The sequence below is a fragment of the Manis javanica genome, chromosome 15, assembly GCF_040802235.1.
Source record: "Manis javanica isolate MJ-LG chromosome 15, MJ_LKY, whole genome shotgun sequence".
Lineage (NCBI taxonomy): Eukaryota > Metazoa > Chordata > Mammalia > Pholidota > Manidae > Manis > Manis javanica.
Genome location: NC_133170.1, coordinates 82,489,249 through 82,516,704, shown reverse-complemented (window position 1 = coordinate 82,516,704; position 27,456 = coordinate 82,489,249). Strand labels below are relative to the sequence as shown.

Sequence of the window (27,456 nt, the reverse complement as noted above, 5' to 3'; positions counted from 1 at the left end):
GCCCACCTCACCCTTCAAGACACAGCCCAGTGTCACCTACTCCAGGAAGCCTCCCTGCATTACCTCTCCCTTTACCCCGGCTTCCTAGGCTGAGAGAGGTTCCCTTCTCTTCCCATAGCACTTTGCCAACATGGCCTCATGTGGGAAACTCGTTACTTTCACACCAGGACTTAAATGCCTGTGCTTGGCCAGACCCGCTCACCCTCACCCCAGCCTGTGCTTAGTGGTGTCATGAATGGAGTTGTTTTCTTCGCTGTTTTCCTCCGCTTGTGAGCTCTTTAAAAGCTGTACCATAAATCTTTTCTGTTTCAAACAGCTTTATAAAGATGGAATTCACACACCACACAATTCACCTATTTAAATGGTTTTCAGTGCCCTCATGGGTATGCGCAACCATGAGCAGGGCCAGTTTTAGAACATTTGGATCATCTCAAAAAGAAAGCCTGTGCCCCTTGTCTATGATTCTTCTCCTCCATGCTACCCTCCACCCCCGCCCACACCAACCCTGAGCAAACATTAATCTCCTTTCTGTCTATGTGGATTTCCCTATTCTAGGCATTTCTTGTGAATGCAATCATATAACACATGGACTTTTGTGATTGGCTTCTTTCACTTAGCATAATGTTTCCAAGGTCCATCCATACTGAAGCATGTATCAGAATTTCATTCCTTTTCATAGTTTAATAATATTCCCTTGTATGGACAGAGCACATTTTGGCTGTTACGAAGAATGCAGCTATGAGCGTTCCTGCACAGACCTCTGTGTGGGTGCATGTTTTCATTCCTCTTCAGCAGATCCCTAGGAGTGGAATTGCTGGGTCACTGGGAACACCACGTTTCATGGTTCAGGGAATTTCCAGACTGTTTTCCAAGTGGCTGTACCTTTGCACTCCCGCCAGCAGTGTATGAGGGTTCTGATTCTGCACACCTTGGCTGGCACTTGTTATCACCTGGCTTTACAATCCTGGCCGTCCTGGAGGGTGTGAAGCGGTGAGCCCTCCGTCTTCTATTAGCAGTGGAGCCCTGGAGGCAGACTGGACCCGACTGCCCCTGGGGGAGTGTGGGCAGGGTCTTCTCACCTTGCTGATCCTCGTTATTCTCTCCTGTGGAACAGGCACAGCGGATGTAAAGTACTGAGCATAGGTGCTGGTATACAACGTGCTGTGCAATGGGAACCACAACCACAGCGACGATCTCTAATGCCCAGTGCCTCTCGGTCTCGGGGGGCCTGTGGATGCGGGGGAGCAAGCAGTGGTGATTGCACGCCAGGCGGAGCACCAGTAAGGGCCTGGGCTGGACCTGAGGGGCCCAGGGAGGCGCTCACAGCCTCCCTTCCAGGGGCCCCTTGGCCAAAGCCCTCATCCAGGCCAGCTCTTGTCTGGCATGGGGAGCAGTTTTCTTTCTACAGGCATTTCGAGACTCAGCACATGTAAGCCCCCTCCTGATGGCTTGAGTTAGAGAGCAGCTGATGCCTTCTGGAAAACCCAGGGAAAAACATTATTGTTGGAGGCTAGTCTCCTCACTGGCATTGCTGACTGCCCTGGCCTGGCATTCCAGAGCACAGAAGGCTTCGCTGGCAAAATCAGAGCCTTCCCATCGGGGCTTCCCTCCTCCCCTCCTCCCCTCCGCCCTCTCACCCAGCCTCAGCTGGGCCTGGCAAATGCTGGCTGCCAGATGGGAGTCGGGACAAGAATCCTCTGGGTGTCTGGGCCCATCAGCCCCAGCAGCAGGTTGGTGGACTGAAGTCCGACTCAACTCTCAGTCCGGCAGAGCCTAGTGTCTGGTGCGGTGCAAAGGGAGTGCCCTCTGGGGCACAGGGGAGGCCCCTGGGCAGGGAACAGGGCCAGGAGGAAGGTGGCCACAGGCTGGCTGGATGCCGAGCTCAGGAAAGGACAGCTTCATTTGTGACTGCTTCTGCAGGACAATGAGGAAACTGAGGCCCAGAGAGGCGGTGCCCCCGTCCCAGTGTGGGGCTGACCACCGGTCCTGCTGTGCCTTCTGCTCCGTCACCGACAGTTCTAGGCACATGACCGGGTTTGTCTTATCTCCTTGAGGGCGGCAGGCCCTGCTCCGGGAAGCCTGGTCTCAGATGGGCAGCGGCGATTGTCAAGACGTGCGGCACTCTGATAAAGCTACAGCAGCACGAGATCAGATGGACGGAAGGTCCCCTCGTGCCCCTTCCTCACAGGGACAGAGGGCACCCCCGTGTCCCCGGCATGCAACTGGAGCTCAGCGGGGTCCTGGCCCCAGGAACGGGTTTCCATTCCCAGCAGCCCCACTTCGTGGCCCCCTGGGCTCAGGACTGAACTGGTCCTGGGTCCAGACCTTGGCCAGCGAGTATGGGTGACTCCATTTCCTCACCCTAAAATGGGGTGTTGGAAAGACCAAAGGAGTTGCACGTGGTACTCATGAGAACAGAAGCTGGCACGGGAGTAGGTGCCAGGCAGCCCTATTCTTTAGCCGCGTCCCAGCCCTTGGGCCTCAGCCTCGCGGGCCCCGGCCTGGAATTCCCAGTCTTTTTTCCTGTCCAAACCCTGCTCCTCCTCTAAGGCTGAGTCGGAATCTCACTTTCCCCGAAAGCTGTCCCCGGTCTCCCCGGGCCCTGCGACCTCGCTGGGGTTCCCCTCACAGCCCTTGAAATCTGCCCTTTCAGGGAACAAATAGAAAAGACTGGAAAGATGCACTCTGATAAGTTAACCAGGGTGATCTGGGGTGGGGAGGAACTAGATCTTGTGTGTGTGCGTGTGTGTTTGCATCCAATCTTTTTCCGCATTGTCTACAACTTATTCATATAACTAGGAAAGAATTGCAAGTAAATGCTATTGTCGAGAAGGATCCACTCCACTTGGTTAAACTCTCTGTCAAACGAGGCAGTTGACGACTTGCGTTTGTCGTTGCGGTGCTGACTGACTGATCATCCCGGCAGCGGGTCTCCAACCTGACAGCCCACGCACTGCGGGACATGGACCTGCAATTCAAGGCCCTTTGGGTGTGCCCCTCACTAGCTCACCTGCCTCAGCTCGTCTGCCCCGGAACCAGGGGCCCCTGCCACTTACAGGAGTCCCCAGATCCTCCCCCACTCCCCCGCTCTCAGGGTCCAGGCTGCTGCCTCAGGGCAGCTCAAGCCCACCCCCTCTGGGCTTCCCCTGCTGTGCCTGCTGCGCCTGCTGTGCAGCCAGCTGCTCCCTGGGCACTCCGGGCTGCCTCAGGCCGCTGATTAACTGTCTCCCCTGCTGGACCGTAAGTTCCTTAGGAGCAGGGGACGCATCCAACGCCTCCCTGCCTCCCAGCACCTGGCACGGTGCCCGGCACACAGCAGAGCAGGTGTCCGGGGAGAAGCCAAGTGCGAAATCATGAGTAGTGATTATGGCTATGATGATATGATGGCAGCCACCGTTTCCTGGACACTAACCTCGAGCCTTTATCTGATCAGCTCTTTACCTGGCTTGTGTCACGTAACCCTGCTGGCAACCCAGAGACTCGGGTGCCATTAAGTGCATCTTGCGAAGCAGAAAAGTGGAAGCAAGGACTGAAACGCAGACTGTGTGCCAGAGGCAGCGCACCTGGGAAGGCACACTGCTTCTTTCCTGCCTCGGTCTCCTCTGCTGTGCAGGGGCCTGGCACCTGCTCTCCTTTCCTCCCTCTAGGTGGTTGTGAGGGTCAGAGGACAACGAGCATGCTGTCAAGTGCAAATGGCTGCACACAGCCACGGCACTGGGGTGAATGCTTATTGGGGGACCCATCCAAGCCCAGCTGGCTGGGAAGGAACAGGACCTTCTGATGTCCCATCCCCACAGGCTTGCCAAGGTTAACAGTGAACGTAAATGCAGTTACAGTGGCCCTCATTCTGTATGGCCGGCCTCAGGCGTTGGGCAGGCTGGGGCTGGCCACCTCCCAGGACACCCCAACCCCCAACCCCTGCCCTCCAGCTCCGCCCCCAACAGCAGTCTTTCCATCCTAGTCAGCGCTGAGCCGCTGCCCAGGCTGTGCCCTCTGGTTGGGGTGCTCTTCCACTCTGCTGGCCGGGCCCTGAGCCACCCTTTGGCTTCCAGCTGAGCCGCCAGCCCTGTGGGACAGCCTCCCCAGTGCCCAGTCCCGGACTGTGCCCGTGAGCGGCTGGCAGAGCCCCTAGCCCCCCACAGCGGCACATCTTCACACTAATGGAACAGTTAACCACATAATTGTGACATCAGCCTCTCCTGCCAGGCCAAACCCTCTGTGGGAGCAGGGAGGAGCCATCCTGTTGGGGCGCGTCCTCCGCCAGGCACGCAGCAGAGAACACAGGTGGGGCTCAGCAGAGGCTCAGTGACAGAATAAAGGAGGGGACGGGTGGACATTTCCATTCCAGCCCGTCCCTCCCGTCCCTCCCCCGGGCTCACCCTGGCTGTGCTGGAGCACTGGGGGGTCCAGCCGAGGACACGAATTGGTCCTGAAATGTTAGTGGCATGTGGCATATGGGCCTGGAGCCAGATGGAGTCTGAATCCCGGCTCTGCCCTTCTCAGCTGTGTGATAATGAAGTTGCTCAACCTCTCTGGGTCTAACTGCAGAACTGAGGTAATAATAGTAGCTCGTTGGTGCTATTGACACAAGGCTTACGTGAGCACGACTGCAATTATTATTATTATTGCTGGTAATGACTCAAAGGACTCCTCCTCCCAATTAATACCACTGTCCTGTACCAGCAGGGCCCAGGCTTTGACCACAGAGTTGCAAAGGCCTGGGAAGGGAGCCAGAATCTCGGGGCCCCAGCGCAGAGGCCGGCCCTGTGGCCAGGAGGAAGTCACTGCATCTCTCCCACTAGCCAGATGACTAACACCGGCAGCAATCTTACTTCCTAATTGGCTACCTCCCAAGGGTGTGGGGGAAAGATCAGACAGAGACGTGAATGAGAACTATTCTCTTTGTGAATATCTGTTGAACACCTACTGTGTTCTAGGGCTTGAGGAAGACCAAACGGTGCTCGGACCACAGGAACCCTCGTCCTGGGAAGCCAGAGATGAAGGAATTACTACAGGCTGGCCAGGTGCCCTGTACATGACCACCTGCTCGAGGAGCAGGGCACACAGCAGCCACGGCACCTCTGCATGTCTAGAGCTGCGACCTCATGGCTCAGCAGAGAAGCACCTTTCCGCCCACCTCCCTCTAGCCACGGGATCCGGCACCTCCTGCACTCTCAGGGCCTTTGTGTCTCCACTTACGAAACAGGCTTCGGGTTGAGCATAAAGTATACTTTTGGCACGACGGCGCGCGATGAAGTGAGCTCGTGTGTGAGGGCTGAGCGCCGAGCCTGGCCCAGCCACATTTTCTCTGGTTGCTGGTTATGGCCCTGGCTGTGACCTTGCCTCCTGGCCCTGACCTGGCACCTGGGCTTTGGGAATGAGATGTCTATGTGACGTTGTCCTTCAGAGAGAGGCCGGAAGTGCGGCCGGCGCTTGGGGACGCGCCCTCATCCTACCTCAGGGCTGACTTGGTACACATACGAACACGACTGGGTGGAAACATAAAAATGCTTGAAATAGTCCAAGCTGTTAATAGAGGATGGGATGAACATGTCTCCCATGTACCTTTTACTTTCATGCATTACTTGACAATAGATTATCATTGGGACTTGTGTTTCTTTATTGTGATGAGATACCTATAATATAAAATTTGCCATTTTTACCATTTTTAAATGTACACTTCAGTGGCATTAAGTACATTCACATGGCTGTGCAGCCATCGCCACCCTCCGTCTCTGGAACTTTATCGTCTTCCCACATTCAAACTCTACACCGTTCAGCACTGGCTCCCTCCCTCCTCCCTCCTGCCCCTGGCAGCCGCTGTTCTATCTTCTGTCCCCTGGAAACACATCCTCCTGTAAGTGGGCCCATTACAGCCTTTGTCCTTTCGCGACTGGCTTCCTTTGCAGTGTCTGCAAGCCTCCTGCATGTTGTGGCACAGGTCAGAATTTCCTTCCTTTTTAAAGCTGAATGTATTCACTAGATTACTTTTGCAACTGGAGAGAATAAAAATCAGGGGGGAAAAAAAGCCAGCAAAAGGAATGTGTGAATGACTGACGGAGGTCTGTAGGTGGGTGAACGTCAGGAGCCCCCCAGGAGTGACTCCAACTCTGAGATGTTCAGGGGGTGGGAAGCCAGTCACAGGGTGATAATCTGGGGCAGGCACCCCATGAATCAGCCCTGGGCTTCCTCTATCATAAGAGGAGTTGGGCCCCCCGTCAGGGCTCGGGCCGCATTTTCCCACCACCGAGTGGACAACGACGATGCTCAGCCTGCCAGCCGAGGGCTGTGACTCACAAGCAGTGAGGCCTGGCAGGCCCCCGGGCTCGGCCCCTGAAGCCCCGGCCATTCAACCTGGGCAGTGAGGGTGCAGAGTTCCTGGTCCCCTGTGAAATGGGCCCTGCTCCTGGGCTCTGGGGGCGACCCAATCAGCCCGGTGAGTAAGGAGGCTCCGGACAATCCCGCCTTTCATAAACCTCCGCAGCTGACTAACGCCTCCTAGTCACTCTGGCCCCTTCCAGTCCCTGTCCTGGAGCCGGCTCTGTGGGGCTTAAGGGGGGCCTCCTCCTTCCCCCCCGGCTACCGTCATGCCCTGCCCATGCCAACCTGCAGGCCCTCCCTCTCCAGGGCCAGCTTCCCTCTCCCGTCAGCCCCAAGGCGTCCCAAGCCTCGCCCCTGGCCTTGCTGTCAGGCCTCAGGTGGGTCCTGCCAGGAACAAACCTGAGCCGAGGGGCTTCTTGTATACCCTCCTCCTACCCGTCCCTGGCTTCTCCTGTTAGAAAGGAGCCCCTGGCCCCCCAGGGCTGGGACCACCAGGACATGACTCCAGTGGGGAGATTTCAGGCACCTGGGCAGGCCGGGGGACTGTTCCTGAGCCTGCGTGCAGGGGCATCTCGATATGCCTCCAGCTTCTCCGAGGCTCACGGAGGGGAGCCGTGCAGAGATGGGATTCGGAGTCAGACCTGAGTCCAAATTCTCACTCTGCTGTTCACTTGCTGGGTATCCATGGGCAGGCAACCTAACCTCCCTGACCTTAGTTTCTCCATCTGTTAAAAAAAGAAAATCAGGAATGAGGTGGGAATAATAATCCCTCCCCTCCAGAACAGATGCAAAGCACCTTCTGAGACACTCTCACCTCAGCCTGGGCAGAGGGGACAGTCCTAACAGAGGCCTCAGGAAGAGGGGTGCCCAGGGAATGCCTGCTCTCCAAGGGGTTTCGTCCCTCTGACCCTCGGCACTCATGGTGCTCGATTTCCCAGAAACGGCCTCTTGTTCTCAGTGCTGCCAGGAGGCTGAATGACATTCTTCTATGACATCATGTGCGGCGGGGAGCTGCGCCCCTGTGGGGGGGCCTGGCGATTGCAGGACACCAGAGGATGAGAAGAGCTGCTCCCCCGTGGGTCCTGGACTGGGGTCTCCTTTTCTGTGAGGTGGTGGGAAGGGAGTGAGAAAGGACCACAGCCAGCTCCTCGTACTAAGGAGGCCTAACAGAGGCCAGTGTGGGAATGACTCCGCAGGGCCCAAAAGGCAGCTTGGAAAACCGGGAAAAGCTCGGGCCTGGGAGCTGAGAGGCAGGGTGCAGTCCCCAGGGTCTAACTGCGAGCGACAGGACCCTTATCTACAAAGGGAAGAGGTGACATGTGAGGTCTTTTCAGGCCCTTTCCAGCTCTAAGATTCTCTAACTCTGCAGACATCTCTTTAAAGATGAAAAACAATATGCTGAGCTAAAACAGATGTGGCGGATAAAGCCAAGATAATCAGCCCAGTGGTTTCTCTCTCTCTGATGCCCTGCGTCAGCAAGGCCTTGGGTGAATTCTGGCATTTGCTCATTTTGATAGGTAATCAGAGCAGCATCTGTGGGCCTGAACTTCTGGAAGAGGGGCTGATCAAACAGTTTTACCCCCTTCCTAAACAGCGAGTGTGTGATGCGCCTTCTGAATCCATGGCTCCCGGTTCCGGTTTCTTTGCTCGGATTCCCACATCCTCCCCACCTTTCCCAGTCAACTGGAGTCGGGGGATGGCCATTTCCTCAAGAAGTGTTATATGTTTCCCTAGTGCCTGGTGCCAAAATAAAAGGTTCTGGGGCGCGTGTGCATGAGGGAAACCCCACGCAGCGCTGTGGCATGTGAGGTAACTGTGTGTCATGCCCCTGAGGGGGAGACGGGCCAGAGAGAGAGGAGATGATCCGTTAGCCGTGGGGCGAAGCGGCAGGCGGGCAAGAAGGGCCGCAGGTGGCAGGGACGCACCCCTGCTGTCCCCTGGAAAGGCAGGAGGGAAGGGACGCTGGATGGGGACATGGCATGAGCCAAGGTGGCGAGGCGGGTGACCCACGTAGGCAGCTCACACTTTGAAGGCTGGATTCCATTTTAAATGTCCTGATGTCCATTTCTATCCTAGACCTGGTCTGCTGTCCCCACCACCTTGATGAAGTTTTGTAATCACAAGCCCACTTGTTTATGATCTGAAACCCCATCTAGAAAAAAATCTCCGAAAGGGAAGCACTGTCACCTCCTTCTCCGCCTGCTTCTACCCCACGCCCAGACAGAGCCCTGCACGGAGCAGGAGCTGGAAAAGTCTGTGTGGTGGTGAATTAAAGGCATTAGAGCCAGCGAGTGACAAAATCAAAGTAGTGCTTTGGGCTGGCGGATAGAGTTGCAAGGCTGAGTCAGAGCTGGGCAGAGAGGTTGCACATTCCGTTTTTTAGGAGCACAGGACGTTTGTTTCTCCTTGCTGCCTTAATCAGCGGTTTCTTGCCCTTCGCAGCCCAGGGCGCAGAGCCTGCGGCCCCGGAGCGCGGACAGCGTGGGAGGGATGCGAAACTGCAGCGGCAGCCCCCGGGAAAGAATCAGCCTTTGTCTCCATCTTCGCGTGCACCTGTAGCCCCAAACCCTCAGCAAACACTGTGTCATTCACCTTCCAAACCTCTCTCGGGATCGGCAGGGCCGGAGGCGGGGGCAGGCGCGCTGGCCGCAGCATTCCGCGCATTCCTGCCTCCTGACAGCTCCTGGTACCGGGGCTGAGCCCCGAGTGTCCACAGATTCCAGCTGACTCATCCGTGGGTGAGCAAGGCCAACATCCAGGGAACGGGTGGAATCTCCTGCAGCTCTGCCTCGTCCAGGTCCCCAACTCAGAGGGGAAAGGGGGGCAGGGCGGGGGGTGGGTGGCAGCCGGGATTCGGGATGGTTCTGCTTGAGTAATACTCAGATGTCACTTAAGTGCCAGGAAGCAGTGGCAGCTGCAGCCTGGTCCCGAGGGTGGGGGCCTGGGCCAAGATCTCAGATGCCTGGTTTTGAGTTCTGGCTCCAGTCCTATCCCTGTGGGACCTCGTCACATCCCTCTGGGCCCCCGAGTCCCCCAGGAGGAAGGGAGCAGTAACGGGTCCAAGCCCGCAGCAGAGCAGCGAGCATGACGTAGCACGAGGGTGCGGGCGGGAGCCCGAGCACAGTGCCTGGCACACAGCACCTGCCTAATGATGGTGACTTGGGCCAGAGCGCTGCCCTGCTGATGCAATGATGCGAGAGGCTTTGGGGCGGCAGGTGAGCGGCCCACAGGGCAGAGGCCGGGAATGGCACGGCGGGAATGCCCCTGCCCTGCTCTGAGACTCCGGGAGAGCTGCTGCCTCTCTGGATCGCCCGTCACATCTGGGCCTCCTGGGAACAGGGTGACCGCACTCCGGGAACGACGCCACGCTGAATGGGCAGAGGTTTTTCTGGTCCGCGCAGGCCTCCAGATGGCTTATAACCAGATCACGGCCAAGCGCCTCTCACCCCACCCCCCGGGACTTGTTTGATGCCAGAGTATTTCTCAAAAGGGGGAAATACAGTCCTGTCGCCAGCACGTCACCACTGCGTCACTGGAGCCCGTCCCCCGCCCCCCCTCCAGCTGCCTTCCCCTGGGATACCTCTGAACAGCTTCCCTGGCTCTGCCCAGGGGCTGTCGGGGAGAGTCAAGTCCGGGAATAAGGACAAGATCCAGGGCTCAGCGTGACCTTGGGCCAGTCGCTGGCCGCTTTGCTTTCCCATCTGCGAACCAGCTGAGGAGGCTGGCTGAGGTCATCGTTTCCGGCAGCTGGGCGCTGGGGGTTCTGGCTCCTGAGTGTCAGGGGAGAGCCGGGCAGACACTTGTTCCTTTTCGGCAGGAGAACGTGGGGCTTAGGAAGCCGGTGGGCTCTGGGTTCAAATGCCCACTCTGTCCCCTTGCCTGCTCTGTGAACTTAGGCGAGGCTCTCACCCTCTCTGAGCAGCTAACCTGTCTGTAAAATGGGCATTCCAACTGTCCCCTCAGGGTTAAGTGGGATGACGCGTCTCAGCACTCCGGATGGTGTCTGGCACTTGCCATATTGTATTTTTAGTTTTTCCCCAGAGATATGGACTTGCACATGTTCACTGAACTGTACGCCTGACAGCGTGAGAGACTGAGGCCTGTGGTGGTTGGTGGGAAGAGAATTCAGACACTATTTCCAGGTTTGGGCTGCCACACCGGGCTGGCTTCAGAGGAAGCTGCAGTGACTCGGGAAAAGTCCCACGGCGTCGGCTCCAGCTCCCTCGGGCGGCTCCCAGAGCCGGTGCCAAGAGATGGCTTGGCAACGTGCTCCTCGCCTTCATGCCCATTAGCGTATTTCCAGATGTTTCAGGAAGCAGCCTGTGGAGTTCTTTCAGGGTCTGTTTCTCTGGGTCTCCTTTCCTGTAGCTTCTCTTTCCTCTGCTTTTCCCCAATTGGCCACTGTAGCTTTATAGACAAAAAAATGGCATCTTTCTCAGTACCTTTAAAATTGCCCAACCACAGTCCCCTTCTCAGGAGATCCCTGGAAATGCTTTGGCCAGCCAGTCACCAAGGGAGAGCCCAGACAGCTGGACACCTCATAAGACACTTCTTTACCAGCAACAATGCGACCTGCTTTTAGTGGCCGCACTTGAATTTCGTCACTCCCGTCCCAGATCTGCCTGAGGCTCTGAGAAGCGGGGCCTGGGGCAGTTCTGGTGACCCAGAGCAGCTAAATGGAGCTCTCTCTCTCCGGAACACCTGCTCTGTATGGCGGTTTCCCTTCTGCCATGAAGGTGATGGTAGCTGCCCCTTTTTATCACGAGCAGAGCCTCCGAGAGGCTATGTGCCTTGTCCAAGGTCCCTGGGTTACCCAGAGGACCACATTGGTCTGACTCCAAAGCCCCAGCTGTTCCCCTACAGACGGACACTGTGCATGGCCCAGGTTCTGGGCCTTTGCTACTAGCTATCTGCCAGTTGGGGTCCCAGGCCAGGGAGCTTCAGACTGAAATCTGGCCCAGGAGGGAAGCTGTTGGCCCTGCCTCATCACAGAGATTTGAATCCACTCCTGAAGTATCAGCAAATAAGGGTGTGTGTGTGTGTGTGTGTGTGTGTGTAAAGAGGGCTGTGTTTCACTGTGAGGGTGTATGTTTAGGTAAGGATGCATGTATGTGTGCAAGAATGCATATATATGTGCATTTGAGAATGTGTGTGAGGACATGTTATAGTGTTTCATGTCCACATGCATATTTGTATGTGAAGTGCACTTATGTGTAAGGATGTGTGTGCTTGTATGTGTGCACAAACGTGTATGTACATGCAAGAGGACTGAGGGTGTATAAGTGTGGACATGTGTGCACAGAGTGTGTTTGTGAGAATGCACATATGTGTGAAAATGTGAGAACGTGTGTGTCCTTTTCTTTCTGCCTCTATTGGTTAATTTAACTTTTTGGTTACTATTATTTTTATATTGAGGTACATACAATAAAATGCACGAATCTTAGTGTACAGCTTGTTGAATTTTGACACGTGTATACACTAGAATGTGTTATTGTGTGGGAGGGTGGATGTGTGCACACGCATGTATACATGTGTGTGTGTGAGGATGTGTTGGATGTGTGTGTGGAAGGGTGCAGCATAGGGTGAATGCATGCACAGTGGTGTGTATACACGTGTGTGAGCGTGCATGGCGCATGTTCACATGTCTGCATGCATCCGGAAGCAGGGCATGGATGGGTGGTGGGGGCGGTGATGGTGATCACGGCCAGATGGAGACTTTGTTTCGCCAGACGACCTTGGTGTTGAGTACCAGGCTTTTCCCAGCACCCACGAGAGATCTTTCTTAAAAATGTCTTTATCTTCTCGTGTGGTTAAAGGGTAGCATGCAAGCTGCTGGGTTACTTTTCCTGGAGGACTGCATCACAGTGCAAGATTTCCCTTGGCTGAGGCCTGCCTGCAGACCCAGCCGCCGCACTCTGGGCCTGCTCCCTCTCCACCTCCGGCCTGGCCTCCCCATCTCAGGGTGGATTAACCTCCCTGGCACAGGCTTTGCTTTGGCTCATCAAGGAGAACGGAGGCCTCCCCCTCCCACCCCCGGGCCTGGTTCTGCTGGAAGCCCTTGGTTCGGAGCCTCTTGCTTTGCTTTCCCTGGCTGAGTGTCTTGTGCAGAAGGGGAAAAACCTAGGGCCTCGGCTGCTGAGACTGGGGAGAGGGATTCGGTTTCCCCACTGTGGTGGCCCCGCTGGAGCAGCTGCGCGGTGGGCCTGGGCTGCTCGTTGAGCATCTGTTCCTCGGGGTGGGTGGAGTTAGGCTGAGAAGGTGGCTCTAACGGGAAGCGAGAGAGTGCAGCCTCCGGCTTGTACAGCTGAAGTTCTCCTCTGCTGTAGACACGGCGTGGGGGCCTGCCTTCCAGCCTGTGTCCTGCCAGGGAGAGCCCCTCTGTGTTCCTTTAAGCCCTAGGATTGTTTTGTTTTTAAAATTAATTCCATGCCTGTGCTCCTACCCAAAACCTTCACTTTCCCTTATATTTCACTTGTCAGGGATCCTAAGACCACAGTGCCTTAGCTCTGAGGGGACACAGTGGTCATCTGGCCATGCCCTCCCCATAGAGAATCTTCTCCAGAACACCTCCAGCACCCTGTCCCCTGAAGCCTGCCTGTATGGTTCTGGGGCCAGTAGGCTGTAAGCCTCCTGAGGGCAAGGCCTGGATCTCTCTGGAGCCCTCACTGCCTGATACAGGTTGCCTGGCGCATGATAGATATCAGTATGTATTTGTCAGACGGTTAAAGGCTGAGGTAATTTGCTATAGTTGCAGACAGACAGTGCTTGGTAGACAGCTTTAATCCAAAGATCCCTTAGATCTCTGAGTCAAATTATATTAAGCCAAAATTTGCTTCCCTCTGAATGCCACCTTCCTGGAAACTACAGAGATTAGGTGTACTCCGAAAGTCCCATAATTAAGTGAAGGCACTCTAAATACCTCTAAATGCCTCCTGGATCCAAGCTGAATGTGGTTCTCATAGCCATTCCTCCTATCACACAGAGAGTAGCAATTTTTTCAGTGGATATCTTGAAATATGGTTCATGAGCTAGAACCCAAAATTCTAGATGGAGCCTGGTCGGAGACAAACACACCGAATGTCATAGGATTGAGTTCCCCAAAGAGATACGTTGGAAGTCCTAACCTCTGGGACTTGCATACATGACCTTGTTTGGAAATAGGGTCTTTGGAGATGTAATCAGGTTAAGAGGAGGCCATATTGGATTAGGGTGGGCACTAATCCAGTGACTGATATCCTCATGAAGACAGACTTGGCGACACACAGACACACACTCCTGAGGAATGCCGTGAAGGCCGAGGCAGAGGTTGGAGTGATGCCTCTACAAGCCAAGGATTGACAGTGACCGCTGGTAACTGCAGGAAGCTGAGAGATGCCTGGAACAGATCCTCCCTCGGAGCCTCCAGAAGAAACCAACCCTATGGTACCTGATTTCTGACCTGTGGCCTGCAGAACTGTGGGAGAATACATTTCTGTTGTTTTAAGCCGCCTAGTCTGGGGTACTTTGTTATAGCAGAGCCAGGACACAGTTACACGGTTATACCACTACCCTCCCTGACTCTTACATTAATACAAAATTGCATTCTTTGCTACCCTGTGGTTGCATCCTTATAAAACTTAGAGGGACCAGATACAAACTACCAGAATTAATAATAAAAATATTTAGAAAAATGACTGGACACAAGCTAAACACACAAAGGTCAAGGCATTCCCGTGTGCCAGCAAGCCACCAAGAACCCTAATCACGATATCCCTTTCACAGTAGCACCTGAAGCCATAAACCACTTCTGGATAAATTTGCATGGGGTCTTGAAAAAAAATACTATACAATTTTATTGGGAAATCTTAAAGTGATCTTAATAAGATAGGTATTGCTAAATGGGAAAATTCAGTTTGGAAAACTTCTTTAGCCCCAGATTAATTTGCTGATTTATTGATTCCAATCAAAACCCCAGAGGATTCATTGATTTGAATTTTTAAAAAATCCATATTTAATGAATGAAGGAAAATAACAGAATTTTGAAAAGGAGGGGTGAGGTGGGGTTGGGAGAGTCTGGTCCTACCAGATGTGGAACACACTATTAACTAAAACTACTCATGTGACACAAAGCAGTACCGTCAACCAACAGACACTGTTTCAATGTCTGTTCCCGCCTTCCAGAAACAAGTTTGAAGTGAGATGTGATGGGCAAGACAAAGCCCAAAGCAGGGAAGGTGGCAATGTGCAGAACCGGGAGCACCTACACAGACGGAAGGAAATACCCCCGTCTGCCACTTACAGCCTACAGTGTGGAGCATCACCCCCGCCCAGAGGGGTCCTGGTTTATAATCCCATCAACCGACAGCGTAGTTGTCCCCGGGTCCTGTTTCTGCAAGGACAGGAAATGCAGATCCCAGGAAAGACTCCTGAGGGGGAGAGTCTGGGCAGACAGACAAGGTGCAGATGGCGTCTGCTGATGGCTGCTTTATTTCCTTGGCCAGCCTGCCCCTGGTGTTCTCTGAGAGGGCCGTGCATAATCAGCAGGACGTCGTTTTCGCTTGAATTTCCAGAACCAGATTAGGTTGGGGAAGCACCCCAAATGCTTTCTCAGTTTCATCAGAAGTGTGCTGAGCAGCTCTGAGGGGCCAGGCTCTCAGGGCCCTTCAGGCTCATGATGCGTGTTATTTGTGCCATGCACTGGCCCCTTAGGAAGCTGGGGCTCGGCCTCCCCAAGGAAGGGTCCAGCCAGGTAGTCAGGTGCCTCTGAACACAGCTTGGTATTTCTCACCTCATTACATAAGAATGACCAGATGTCCTGGAGTCTTTTTTTTTTTTTAGAGCCATTTTTTACTGAGTGTGAACAAGTAAGGTACACTAGAGGGTATTTTCAGCAGAAATTTTTTGCTGTGGTGATGGTCAGAGGGGAGGCCAGGTCCCTAAGGCAAAGCCAGGGTTGGGACCCGGGAGAGGAGACCGGCTCCGGGGAGGAGGGATGTTGTGCAATTTGCTGGCAAGTGTGGCTGCCCTTGTGGGCCAGCAGAAGGAGGCTGTGCTGCGGGTGCCTGGCCTAGTTGTGGCTGGTGGCCCTGGGGAGCTCTAAAAAATCTGTGCCCAGATCCCAGCCAACCCAAATAAGTCAGAATCTCTAGGATAGACACTCAGGCGTCATGTGTTGCGGTCTGCAGGTGATTCCAATGTGAAAGTGGTCTGAGAACAGAGCTCCGGCCAGGAGGGAGGTTGCTTGTCTTGCTTAATTGTATTTGACCTGGTGCAAATGAAAACACAGACATATGCAGACCCAACATACATGTAAAAGCCCTGGTCAATACTGCAATTTTAAACAAATAAGAATACTTAGCATATATGCTGTCAGGTATCATTGTGACTCTTGGGGACATGTTGATGACAAAGCCATGTGCAGAAGATAACTGCAATGGTATTTCAACTTCAGACTAATTTTTAGTGCTTAGGCAATGTGCTTGACTTTTCTTTTTCCTTTTTCTTTTTTTTATCCATTATCGGTTTCTTTTCAGATACATAGGAGAAAAAAAAGATTCAGGAAATACAGAAGCAAACAAATTATGGCTTACCCATCCTACAAGGTCAGTGTCCTTGTCATTTACTTCTTTGTCATCCTTATCTGATTTCCTCTGACTAAACACAGTTGTGTCTGTGAACCTCTTTTTTCTTTGAGCGTCTCTCTTGGCCAATCTCTTGGCTGGGGGCATTGGCAAAAGGTTGAGAGAGTTCTTCTTGCGCCTTTTAAAAAGAGTTTGCCTACAGAGGATGTCAAGAGATGGGGGAGACTGCAAAGCTTTTTCTAGGAGTTTCTAGCCTTCTCAAGGATTTGCACCAATGGAGGGTTGGGTCATGGTTCTGAATCAGGAGTCTTCTTGCTGGTGCCGGTCGTTGGGCCCCCTCTGGCTTGAGAGCCTCAGCGCAATGTTCCAAATGCGAGCTGGTCACCATGTGCTGCATCCCAAGAGAAAAAGCATCATAAGATTTGAGGATGGGGCTTCCCTCTGTGTGTGTGTAAGAAACAAACTACGTCCAGATCAGAACTGAAGAAACCGGAGAGAAAAACTGAACCCTTTTCAGAAGATCTGACCCTTCCTTGTCCTGGTGGTGGGGGAGGGGGCGGTGGACCCTGAGCCCATCACCCAGTGTCACCTCCAGGGAAAAGCCTTCCTAACACTCTGGTCCTAAGAAAACCCCTACTCTGAGAAGGAACCTGGACAGGACTGCGGGTCTCAGCAGCTCCCAGGGAAGGGGCTGACAAGCCAGGCCTCTGTGAACATCTTCCGAGGAGGTAAGGAGGAAAAAAGTAAAGATTCCTCATTTACATGGAGAGTAAACTTCCTGTCCTTTTGAACAATGAGGCATTCAAGACCTGCCTGAGTTAAAGTCCCCAGTGCGATGAGAGGGTGAGCAATTTCATGTCAGGCTGTTGTTACGGGATTTGTACATGTCCTAGCGAGGGCTCGGGGTGAAAACCGGAGCCAAAAACAATAGCCTGAACCCCACATGCACAGAAACCTCATTCCAGTGGAGTTTCCTTAAGAGGGAGCACAGCAGACTTTTCACAAACAAAGTGACTTCAAAGGTAGGCTTGCATCACTAGCCTCTCCCACTTGACACTTCCCTTTAGCCCAGACCTGGCCCCTCTGCTGCTTGGTTTACTTTATGAGGTTCTCACACACGCATCACAAAACAATTATCTGAGCTCACAGGCCAACAGGGAAGTGGCTGTAACTGAGAGCTTCCTTTGTCCAGCCCCAGCGCCGGCTGCTGCAATGGTGCTGGCAGCTGTGCGGGGCCACTGAGCATGCAGCGACGGGCGGCAGCTCAGCCCGCATTCCCCAGGGAGGAGGACGCGGTGGGAAGGGGAGCGGGGAATTTTCTTACATCACTTGATGGCTTGCTTTCACTCCCCAAATCCTGAGTCATGCCTGAAGCCCATTGCCTCGGGTCTCTGGGTGAAACCAGAGGTTAGAGATTTGGAAACCTGACTCTATCAGCTGACTCCTGTCCTATTCATCAGAGGAAATGTGTATTATTTCAGTTGTCCCTCTTCAAGCTGAAGTGCCGACTAGTGGAGGGGATTACGTGAGGAAAGCGGTTCTCCAGCGGTTTAGTAAGCCATTGCCATGCTAGTGAACAATATTTGACGTTTGGTGAGTTTACAAAAAGGGCAGTCTCTGTGTTTGTTTAAACCGAGATTAAGTGAAAGGAAAAGTTTTTCTTTCCCATCGCAGCACAAATGTGAAACACATGTTCTCCCTTCTGACTTTGTAGTGAGAGGCTCAGACAGTTCTCCCTCCCCACCCCCATCAGCTCTAAGTTTTCAAGGACTGTTGGTCAAAGCCAATGAACCTGGATATTTCTAGGCAGTGGAGCTCCTGGTGATGGTCCATAGGTTCCAGGTAGTCGTGCTGCGCAGGTGGTAAGCATATTATGGGAAGGTGGGATGGTAAGATCTAGTACTCAGAATCCCAGGAACTGGGCTCAAGTCCTAGCTAGGCCTTTGCCTGGGTGACCTCACTAAGCCTCACTTTTCTCATCTTTCCTGCAGAATGAAATTGGTTGAGCTTGCAATGCCATGGGTAATTTCCAATTCCGGAAAAACCGTTGGTTCAGGTTGGTTTTTCTGGTATGTGGGAGACATTCCTACTTGAGGTACCCCCAGCATGGGGTGGGGGCAGTGTGGGGGCCCTCTGTCAGGAGCCTGCCCTGCCACTGACTCACTGTGACCTTGAACAATTCACTGGCCCTCTCTGGGAGTCCTTCTCCTTATCCGAGAGCAGAGGTTTGATAGTCTTGACCCTGACATAACAGTTCAGATATGTGACAAGCCTGAATGAGGCTAGGGTGTAAAGTACTTTGAGTTCCTTGGTCTAAAAGGATCATTCATTTTGGGAGATAAGTTAAAAGAAAAATCCTAGCTCCAAAATATTTTTTGAATTATCTCATGAATAAAGTAATGAAAATCAATATTCTTTATTCTTGGTTTTCCTTAAATTGCTGCTGGTTCAGGGATGCAGGCACCAAATGACCCGGGCTGTGAAAAATCAGGATTTGTCCTGCCTGTTGGCCAGTCATATTCCTTACTTTTATCATGTTCCTCCTCTGCTCAGAAACCTTCGGGATTTCCCTTGCCTCCAGCTTTCAGTCCAAGCTGACATTCAATTCCCATGATGACCTGGCTTAAACCTGCGTCCTTTATTATCTCTCCTACCTAAAGTCCTAGTTGCAAGAATCTCCACTGAATGATGCCAGAATCACCCCTGTGAATGTCTGCTCACAGGTGGACAGCCAGACTGCTTGGATACGATGGCGGGGAGAAGCCTCTGCTACTCAAAGCCATGTGGAATTTTCAAGTCATCCCTTATCATTAGAAACTTCTCCCCCACACGGAATGAGAATCTGCCTCATCATGAATTCTGACCCCCCGCAGGCCACACAGGAGCCACCGCAGCCCCACTTCATCGTCCTCAGTGTTTGAAGATGGCCATCCTGACACCCCTGAGAAATCTCCAGTGGAAACAACCTTAGTGTCCTTAACAGATTTTCATAGACTTGATTTTCCAATTCGTAAACCTCATTGTCCTTTCCTTACCCTGGAGATACTTCCCATAGTCAGTATCTCTTTTTTAGAAGTGCCCCTCTGAACTACATGCAGTGTCCTAAATGTGGACAGGTTGGTGGGGCTTCTCCTGTGTCTCTGTAATGGTCAGGTAAGTGATGTGACATTGATTCAGGGGCTTAGAGAATACACAACGTTTCTTCTCTCCCAAGTAACTGTCCGGGGTGAGTGATCCGGGTTGGCAGGGGCGCTGCTCTCTGCGGTCACTCAGGGGCCCCGGCCCCTTCCCACCGAGGCTCCGCCGTTCCATGGGGCGGTTTGGTCCAAGCTGGCTCGCTGCCCAGTCCCGGATGCTGCCAGTAAGAGAACAAAAGAGCAAGAGGAGGGGCGTGCCTGCCTCCGAAGGGTGCCAGCTCCCAGCACGGGCCGTCTGTCAGCGTGCCCTCGGAGCACTCGGCCCCAAGTCCATATTCAACCACAAAGGAGGCTGGGCAACGGCAGCCCAGTGCCATGGACAACTGGGACGGTGGAGGTGGCCACAGACATGAAGAAGCCTCATTGGTTTTTCAGTTCTGGGAACACATCAGGCCCCTTCTGCACTCAGGGCCCTTGACTCCCTGTCCTGCTGGAACATCCTGCCTCTGTGCCTGTCCCTCCCTTCACAGGGGGGCCTGCCTGACCCCTCCAAGAAATGCAGGTCCCTCAGCGCTCTCCTTCTGACATGCCTGTGTGTCCCTCCAAGCCCCCATCGCAAGTTGTGATTTTTTTTTTCTCTTTCTGAGTTTGTGTCTTTGCCCTAGTAAACTTCAGGCTATATGAGGGCAGCGACGCTGCCTATCCTGTTGCAGTGCATTCACTGCCCAGCCCAGTGCCTGACACATATTGGGGACTAAATAAGGATGTGTTGAATTAGAGAATATATAGACTATAGACACTCTGCTCTACTAAATAGGGTCTTCATCACCCAGAGCATCGCACTGTTAGGCCATAGTGTGGTGAACTAGAAGATCTCTTTTCACCTCTACTGTTACTGAGACATATGTCTCCATCTGCTTCTTGAGAAGTTAATTTTTTGACCCCAGGTACAATATTTTACATTTGTACCTATTATATTTCAGCTACTTGTTTTCATTCTAGCCCCAAAGACATTTTTTTAAATTAAGGTATGATTGATATACAATCTTATGCGCAGGTTTCACATGAGCAACATTGTGGATACTACATTCCCCTGTATTATCAGGTTCCCACCACATACATACCCTAAAGTCACTACTTGTCTTTTCCGTGCTGTACTGCCTTCCCCGTGCAACCCCCCTACATTATGTATGCTAATCATAATGCCCCCTTTTCCCCTTGTCCCTCCCTTCCCACCCATCCTCCCCAGTCCCTTTCCCTTTGGTAACTGTTAGTCCCTTCTTGGGTTCTGTGAGTCTGCTGCTGTTTTGTTCCTTCAGTTTTCTTTTGTTCTTATACTCCACATATGAGTGAAATCATTTGGTACTTGTCTTTCTCCATCTGGCTTTTCACTGAGCATAATACTGTCTAGCTCCATCCATGCTGTTGCAAATGCTAGGATTTGTTTTCTTCTTATGGCTGAATAATATTCCATTGTGTATCTGTACCACATCTTCTTTATCCATTCATCTACTGACGGACACTTAGGTTGCTGCCATGTCTTGGCTACTGTAAATAGTGCTGCAATAAACATAGGGCTGCATATGTTGACTGATACATTTATTTTTCCCTTCCAGTTTCATATTATCTGAAACTCAGGTAGATGTGTCCTGTGTTTTCCTTATGTCACTGGCAAATGTCGGTGAAGATGGAAAAAAGAAATGGGCCAGACATGGTGCCCCTGTCAGTACCGAGGCCCACCCTCCATCCCGTCATCAGCGCATCATCAGCTTGCTGTGGGGATGAACGTTCACTCATGCAAACCACGCTCTTCACAGAAGCCTCACTGAGCATCGCTTTGCCACATGCCCTGCCGAAATGAGATGCACAGTACAACTCAGGGCTTGCCGACCCACCCTGAACATTTCTGTTCCTCCAGAAACTTCCAGCCAATCCCAAGAATCCCCTCGACAATATCCTCTAGTTTACCAGTTTAGTAACCTTATAAAAAACAGGAAATGACTAGTTCTTAGTGAAGCCACGCTTAGTGACTCCTAACAATTATTGTTCTCTCATAAGTGTTTCCAAACCTTTAATTCATAATTTCTCCTGAAGCTTTTCCAGGAGCTACCCTCCTCTCCTTGCTGGAAGCCCTGCCACCTGGGTCCACCTTCTGTCCCCAGACCCTCCTCCATCCTCACGCCTTTGGGCAGGTGCTCCTTTGCTACTCCTGCTGGGAACCGCTCCTCCTCCCTGACTCGGAGTATCTGAACCCCGGGCTCCCCTCAAGATCGAGCTCGGGAGTCACCCTCTCTGTGAGGCGGTCCCTCCCCGTTCCAGGGTTCTCTGGACTCTGAGGCCCTGTGGTTTTCGCTGACCCTGTTCCTCCTGAGGGCTTGGCTTTGGGCTTGGGCAGACTTTCTGAAACGGTGCATGCCTTCTGCCCCTGCTGCCCAGCCTGTGCCTTGCATGAAGCCCTCTCCACGACGTGTGCATGCTGAGCTGACCACCCGACATCAGCATCCACATACGCCTGGGGCCTAGCCCTGCACCCAAACTTCAGCCTAACCTGTGTTCAAAGGCCAGATGACACAGTCTTCCGGTGTGTTTAGAAATTTTGTAAAAAGCTTTTTTTCTGGTAGAAGGGAAATTGGTCAAATATTATGAAGTCCTAAGGGAGCTGTAGAATTATTGGATTTTCCACACTAAGGGAAACCGGTCTGTTTGATACAACATTCTGGGAAATCAAGACGGGTAATGACAGATGATTAACCTCGGCTACGACGTTTGCAACATCCTGAATGTTCCAGCGGCAAAGGAGACAAATAAAAATACAGAGCTACAAGCAAAATATTTTTCAAAGCTTTTCCTCATCTTTCAGAAACATATTTAGATTTACAAAAGATTTCAAGTAGGCCTTCTTTAACTACCTTTGAAGATTTAAAACAATTTGGTTTCCATATAACTTTGGAAGAGTAAGTCCATGCCATAAATGAAGCCCTCGGGTGTATAACATCTCCCAGGCAGCGCCGGGATCTGGCAGAGATACTGACGTCACATCAGACCATATTTGAGAGGGAGAAGTTAGCCCTATTACTCACCCACTCCAGTCCTCTCAACTGAAACTGAAACTTTGTACCCTGGAGGGGAGGGGGCTCGAAAGGAATGATTCTGCCGCTGCTGGGGTCCCCAGACTGCCACCTGATTCACAAAGGGAGCCCCTTCCTCTTCCCCGCCTCCTGGGCTCTGCCACCTCCTTCAGACCAGAGGGAAACTTTCCTTTCTATCGAAATGCGGATGACTCTCATTATTTAAAAAATCCTCTCTGCTGCTTGCTCTCTGGGCTTTAATAAATCCTGGATTAGTCCAAAAACCACCCAGGCACTGACTCTCCACATTTCCCAACGAGCCGTCTGCAGTTGGTTGCTTTCTCATGAGTAACTTCCCCAAATGTTTGGAAAATTGCCCAACGCCATGAACTTACAACCACCAATAAACTTCTCAGAGCAGGGAAAGAAAACTCATCACAAAGCCCGTCTTGAAAGCCAGCACTGACCTCCCCTTTCTTTTTGGCTCTTTTCCCGCTCTCTTTTCTTCCGTGGCCATTCATGCCCCCCTTTCAACAAAGAATGCAGTTTGGGTTCCCAGCGACCAAGAACTTATAACATGTGGCTTCTCAGTCCGCTCCAGCTTCACTTTTTCTTACAACTTTCTGTGACAGGACATGCAGAGATGAGGAGGAAGCCTATTTCCCAGTTATTTCCATTCAGTGCTTCACTGCCTTCAGACATGTCCATCCGCATTTCTAGGAAATGGCGATGTGACAGCTGTTCTCACAAAAGGGCCACATTCAAGTTTCTGCTCTAACGCCTTCCCTGGCTTCTGCCCCAAGTGAACCCCGGGCCACTCGCACCATTTCCAGAGTTGTCTCCCAGCCTCAGCTTTGCTCTTCTTGCTTCCTTCTGCTCTTTCCCTCTGGGGCGCCTGAGCCTGGCCTGTTGCTTCTGTCGCCCCCGGGAGGTGTTAGGCTGAGGCATGAACGGGGGCTGCCTTGAACTCCATAGCAGGTGCCAAAAGGCGGCACCACAGGAGGGGCCACAGGTAGGACCATTCTGTGGCTGCCCGAAGGCATACGATTAAAGCAGCTGGGTGAACTCAATGTCTAGAACCCACAGCCAGAAAGCCAGCCGATTTGTAAATGCATCTTCCCAGCTGCAAAATGGTAAATGAAATCGGCTTCAAGGGCAGAGAACATTGTGATGTTTTTTAAAAATTGCAGTATACTTAAAATGTACTATTTTAACTATTTTTAAGTGTACAGTCTGTGGCATTAAGTACATTTGCATTGTTTGCAACCATCACCACAGTCCACCTCCAGAACTTTTTCATCTTCCCAAACTGAAGCAGCATTGTATCCATTAAACACTGACTCCCATTCCCTCCTCCCTTGGTCCCTGGTAACCACCATTCTACTATCTTTATGATATTGATACTGTAAGTACCTCATACAAATGGACTCATACAATATTTGTCCTTTTGTGACTGGCTTATTTCACTGAGCGTAATATCCTCAGGGTTCATCCATGTTATAGCATGTGTCAGAATTTTTTTCCTTTTTAAGGCTGAATAATATTCCATTGTATGGCTAGAGCACATTTTGTTTATTCACTCACTGTTGACTGATTCTGCCATTTTTGAATAGTGAAGTTTGTATTTGAACAACGGGGTAGTTCAGGGGTCACTGGACTATGGTGGGAAGAGCGCTGATCTGCATGTCAGGAAACCTGGGTCTGAATTCTGGTCCTACCACTGTCCTTGGACAGACGGCACCCTCCAAAACAGGTGGAAGGAACCCCCGCATCAGAACCAGCTGGGCTGCCTGGGGGAATCCCAGACTCCTCGACTCCATCTCAGAGAGCGGAGCCTGGGAATCTGCATCTCCAAGAAGTTCCCCAATTGTTTTCATATATTCAAGTCTGAGAACCACTGCTCTGGGCCTCATTCTGCCACCTGGGCTAGACCAGAGATTTTTCAGACAAAGCTGCTCCTTGCTCAGAAGAATGCCAGGGTTTCAGAGAGGGACAACAGGGACTCCGGGGTGGGTGGGCTCAAGGCCCAGGGCAAAGGGGAAATTCAGGAGCAGGACTCAGGCCTTTGCCCTGGCTTGCTTTATCTCTTTTACCTCTAAGTCTATAGAACTCTTAAAACCAAATTTAAAACCAACAGGATCAATATTAAAAACTACTTCTACTGAAATTAAATGAATTTCAAAATCACTAAACGTATTTTTGAAACTACAGAGTTTTAAACATACTTGTTATATGAACTTAGTTGGTTTTGAATTCTCTTGTTTGGGATTTAACATAAGGTGGTTTTCATTTGATTTTAAGCTCTAGCAAAGGTTTCCACAGAGCCTTGGGTATCCCTCCTGCCAAGCTGCCAATAGGCCGTTTCCACAAATGGGCACTCAGCATCCACAATCGGTGCTACATGGACACAGTACAATGCATATTTTGGCCCATATGTCATAACTATGCTAAATCTCAACATTTCTGATTCTTGAATGTAAAACATGATTGCAAACCTTGGGCAAAGCCGGTGCCTGACTCTACTCTCATTTTGGTGGCACCTGGGCCTCCTCTGCTCTCAGACAAACCCCAACCTCTTCCTAGAGGAGACCCTTTCCTCTGGGAGTCTCCCTCTTCTCCCAGCCACTCTCCCCATCGCCTCAGCGTCAGGAGTACGGGACCCTGCCCATTGCCGTTCCCACGCTGCCCTGTCATCGCAGTGGCTGCCTGGCCTGACTCAGCTGGGCCATCAGACCATCTCCCCTGAGGACCTGTGCTCCAGTCCAAGGGCAGCTGGTCCACCTCCCCATGCGGCTGGGCCTGTGACCGCCGACCGTGAGCCACGGGCAGCCATCTCTGGCCAATGAACTGGGTATGAGAAAGGGGCATCATGAAGAGAGAGCAGAATGAGTTGCAGGAGTGGAAAGAAGCAGAAACAAAGACCCAGGAGGCTTTGCAGCTTCTAGCTGCAGGCCCTTCCCAATTACTGACTACACACCTTGGGTTCCATGAGACGCCCCGGCACGGTTATAACAAGTTTTCTTCTTTTTTTGGCTTAAGCTTACTCAAAGTATGGTTTCTGCCACTTGCAATTATACAGTTACAATTAACTATAAAATATGAGCCCAGTCCAGTTCACAGGAGTATTAAAGAATCAACTGAGATATCAAGAGGAGGGTGAGGATTTTGAAATGCAAATATTTTCAAGTAAACATAACATACTTAAAAAGATAATTGAGCACTTTATGTGTTCCAGGAAAGGTGACCAGTACATTCATTCACTCCTTTCTTGCGCCTTGAGTCAGGAGTGGGCCTGGGGACCTGCGCAGTTTGGGCCCCCAAGAGCTCAAAGACCAGTGAGGGGTGGGCAGCCAGGTGGTCACAATGCGCTGGGATGGAAAGACAGGAGAGGGCCACCGAGGAAGGCATTGACCCAACTCAGGATGAGCCCCCGGAGGAAGTGATACTTACAGAATAAGGAGAATGAAAAGAATGAATAGAAATTAGAAAGTCCACCGGGAGAGAGAGTGCTGTAGAAGAGAAGACAGCCTGCTCAGCACCCTAAAAGTAGAGGACAGTGTGACATACAGCAGGTGCTGAGCAAGGGAGGCCCAGTGAGGCGAGCAAGCGCCAGAGCCTTCAGGGCTCGTGGGCCATGCCAGAGAGTCTGGACTTGACTCAGGCCCTGGGGAGCCGCTAGAGTTTTTAGGTAGGGTCATACTTACACTCTGGAAAGGTAACTTTGGCCAGGGTAGAGAATGTGTGGTGGGGAGCAGGTCTGCTGACAAAGACACTGGCCCAGGCTCTGTAGTAATCTGGGTGAGAGGGAGGGGCCCTGAAATTTGCTTTAGGAAAGAAAGAAGGATTTACCTATCAGGTGATATATATAACATTCCGAAGGATTTCACTTGACCCTCACTTGGAAAGAATCATTCTCTCTTTACAAGTATAGGTCAGTGGGGCCGAATTGCTTGCCCGAGCTCACACAGCTGGCAAGGGTCTCAGGGGGCCTGGGGTATTAGAGTAATACGCCATTGCCCCTCTTAGTCTCTTGGCACAAATTGCCCCCCTAGAAGGACTTGGAGAGATGAGACTCAGAGTGAGTTTAATTGTGGAAGAAAAGGTTTAGGTTCAAGGTTATCCTGGAGAGCAGGCTTGGCTGTGGCCTCAAGGAGTCTGGGGAGATGGGGGGACCGGGGACAGCAGGCAGCAGAGGTTTCAGCAGAGGAGCCTGCTGGACAGGTAGAGGGACACCAAAACCAAACGTGACCATGGAATGATATGCATTAGAAACGCTTTGTAAATGCCACAGAAAGGTAACTTCTATGTTGTCCTGAGTGTAAATTATCTACTCAATTCCTCCCCGGAGACACGCTGTTAGTCTGGTTCTGGACCCCGGCTTCCCCCGGGTCTCCAGCCCCTCCCTTGAAGGAGTCCCCGTGGAATCTGAGAGAAGTGCCGATCCTCACCGGCTCAACGGGCTGTTAGTAGGAGAGTTGATCCCTTCCCTGTCCCTGTGCCTCATCGTTCCCCAGGACTAGAAGACTCAGCCTGGAAGTAGAACTAGTTCTCAAAAACACCTGTAACAAAAAGGCTGAGAAAATAGATATGACCTTAGTTTTATGACCTTAGGGTCAAAGAAAATTTTCAATTTATCCATTTAGCTGCTGGTTTCTCATCTTAAATTCCAAAGAGTTCTTGCCTGCAACAGCTCCATGGGGACTTAGACCCAAGTGACTGTGAGTAAAAGGCAAAAAAGGCAGGGGGCAGTAGATTTAGGGGCTCAAGTTAGTGAGTTCTGGTTTCTAGAAAAAAACAAGACTGACTTAGCAATTGAGATACACCTGATTTTCTGGTAGCACAACTCAAGTTAGAATATTGGACAGGAAGCTTGAAAGAGCAATTCAATTGCATGCAAACTCCAGAAGGTACTTATTGTGGAAATGTATGTGCATATGAAACTAAGTCCCCTCTGGAAACTTGCAAAAGGTTGGCCCTTGGCCCTCCTTTCCACTTCCTCACCTGCAAAAGGGTAAAACAGCTCGAGAGAGGATTGGGACAGCTGTGTTTCTAATGGCTTGATGACTCAGAGATGGGGAATCATTCTTTGACTTTCCCTTTTGAATATTGTTTTGTTTCTGCCTCTTTAATTAGAGCTACAAATTCAATTAAAAAGGAGGAGAAAAGAAAAACAGTCTCTTCCATCCAATTTCCTTGTGCTCCCAAGAGGTTCTGAGGTTAGGTCAGCACACCTCTATGCTGTTTACCTCTGTGGCTGTTGCAGGATGGCATGTGACTTGGCCAAAAGCTGTCGCTGGCCATAGCAATGACCTTACAGTCTTGGCTTCAGGGAGCACTCTTCAATGTCTTGGCATATAATGATGGTTTTGT

General features: G+C 51.7%; 1 protein-coding gene and 3 long non-coding RNA genes across 9 annotated transcripts in view; 2 read left to right on the top strand and 2 right to left on the bottom strand.

Annotated features, from left to right (window-relative positions):
* Positions 1-3,965: 3,965 nt before the first annotated feature.
* On the top strand, positions 3,966-5,083 carry LOC140846489 (uncharacterized). The gene is made up of 2 exons (XR_012125620.1): positions 3,966-4,555; positions 4,938-5,083. It is a non-coding gene; the product is annotated as an uncharacterized lncRNA (long non-coding RNA).
* A 513-nt stretch (positions 5,084-5,596) lies between these two features.
* Positions 5,597-9,036, bottom strand: LOC140846490 (uncharacterized). Its single transcript, XR_012125621.1, has 2 exons — positions 7,136-9,036; positions 5,597-7,046 (listed from the first exon to the last, which is right to left on the bottom strand). It is a non-coding gene; the product is annotated as an uncharacterized lncRNA (long non-coding RNA).
* Positions 9,037-14,351: 5,315 nt separating this feature from the next.
* The window catches only part of HORMAD2 (HORMA domain containing 2), a 116,035-nt gene continuing 102,930 nt past the window's right edge, over positions 14,352-27,456 (bottom strand). For 5 of the 6 annotated variants that reach the window (XR_012125614.1, XR_012125616.1, XR_012125615.1 and 2 more), the window contains 2 exons: positions 15,891-16,272; positions 14,352-15,565 (listed from right to left, as the gene is read on the bottom strand). Coding sequence is in view for 1 of the 6 variants with exons in the window: in XM_073222906.1 (XP_073079007.1) it covers positions 16,090-16,272 (183 nt within the window). In the remaining 5 variants the exon portion in view is untranslated. Of the gene's footprint in view, positions 16,273-27,456 lie in introns of all 6 variants that reach the window. The other variant, XM_073222906.1, reaches the window with a different exon arrangement.
* On the top strand, positions 17,084-20,594 carry LOC118967488 (uncharacterized). Its single transcript, XR_005054579.2, has 3 exons — positions 17,084-17,474; positions 17,873-17,937; positions 18,542-20,594. It is a non-coding gene; the product is annotated as an uncharacterized lncRNA (long non-coding RNA).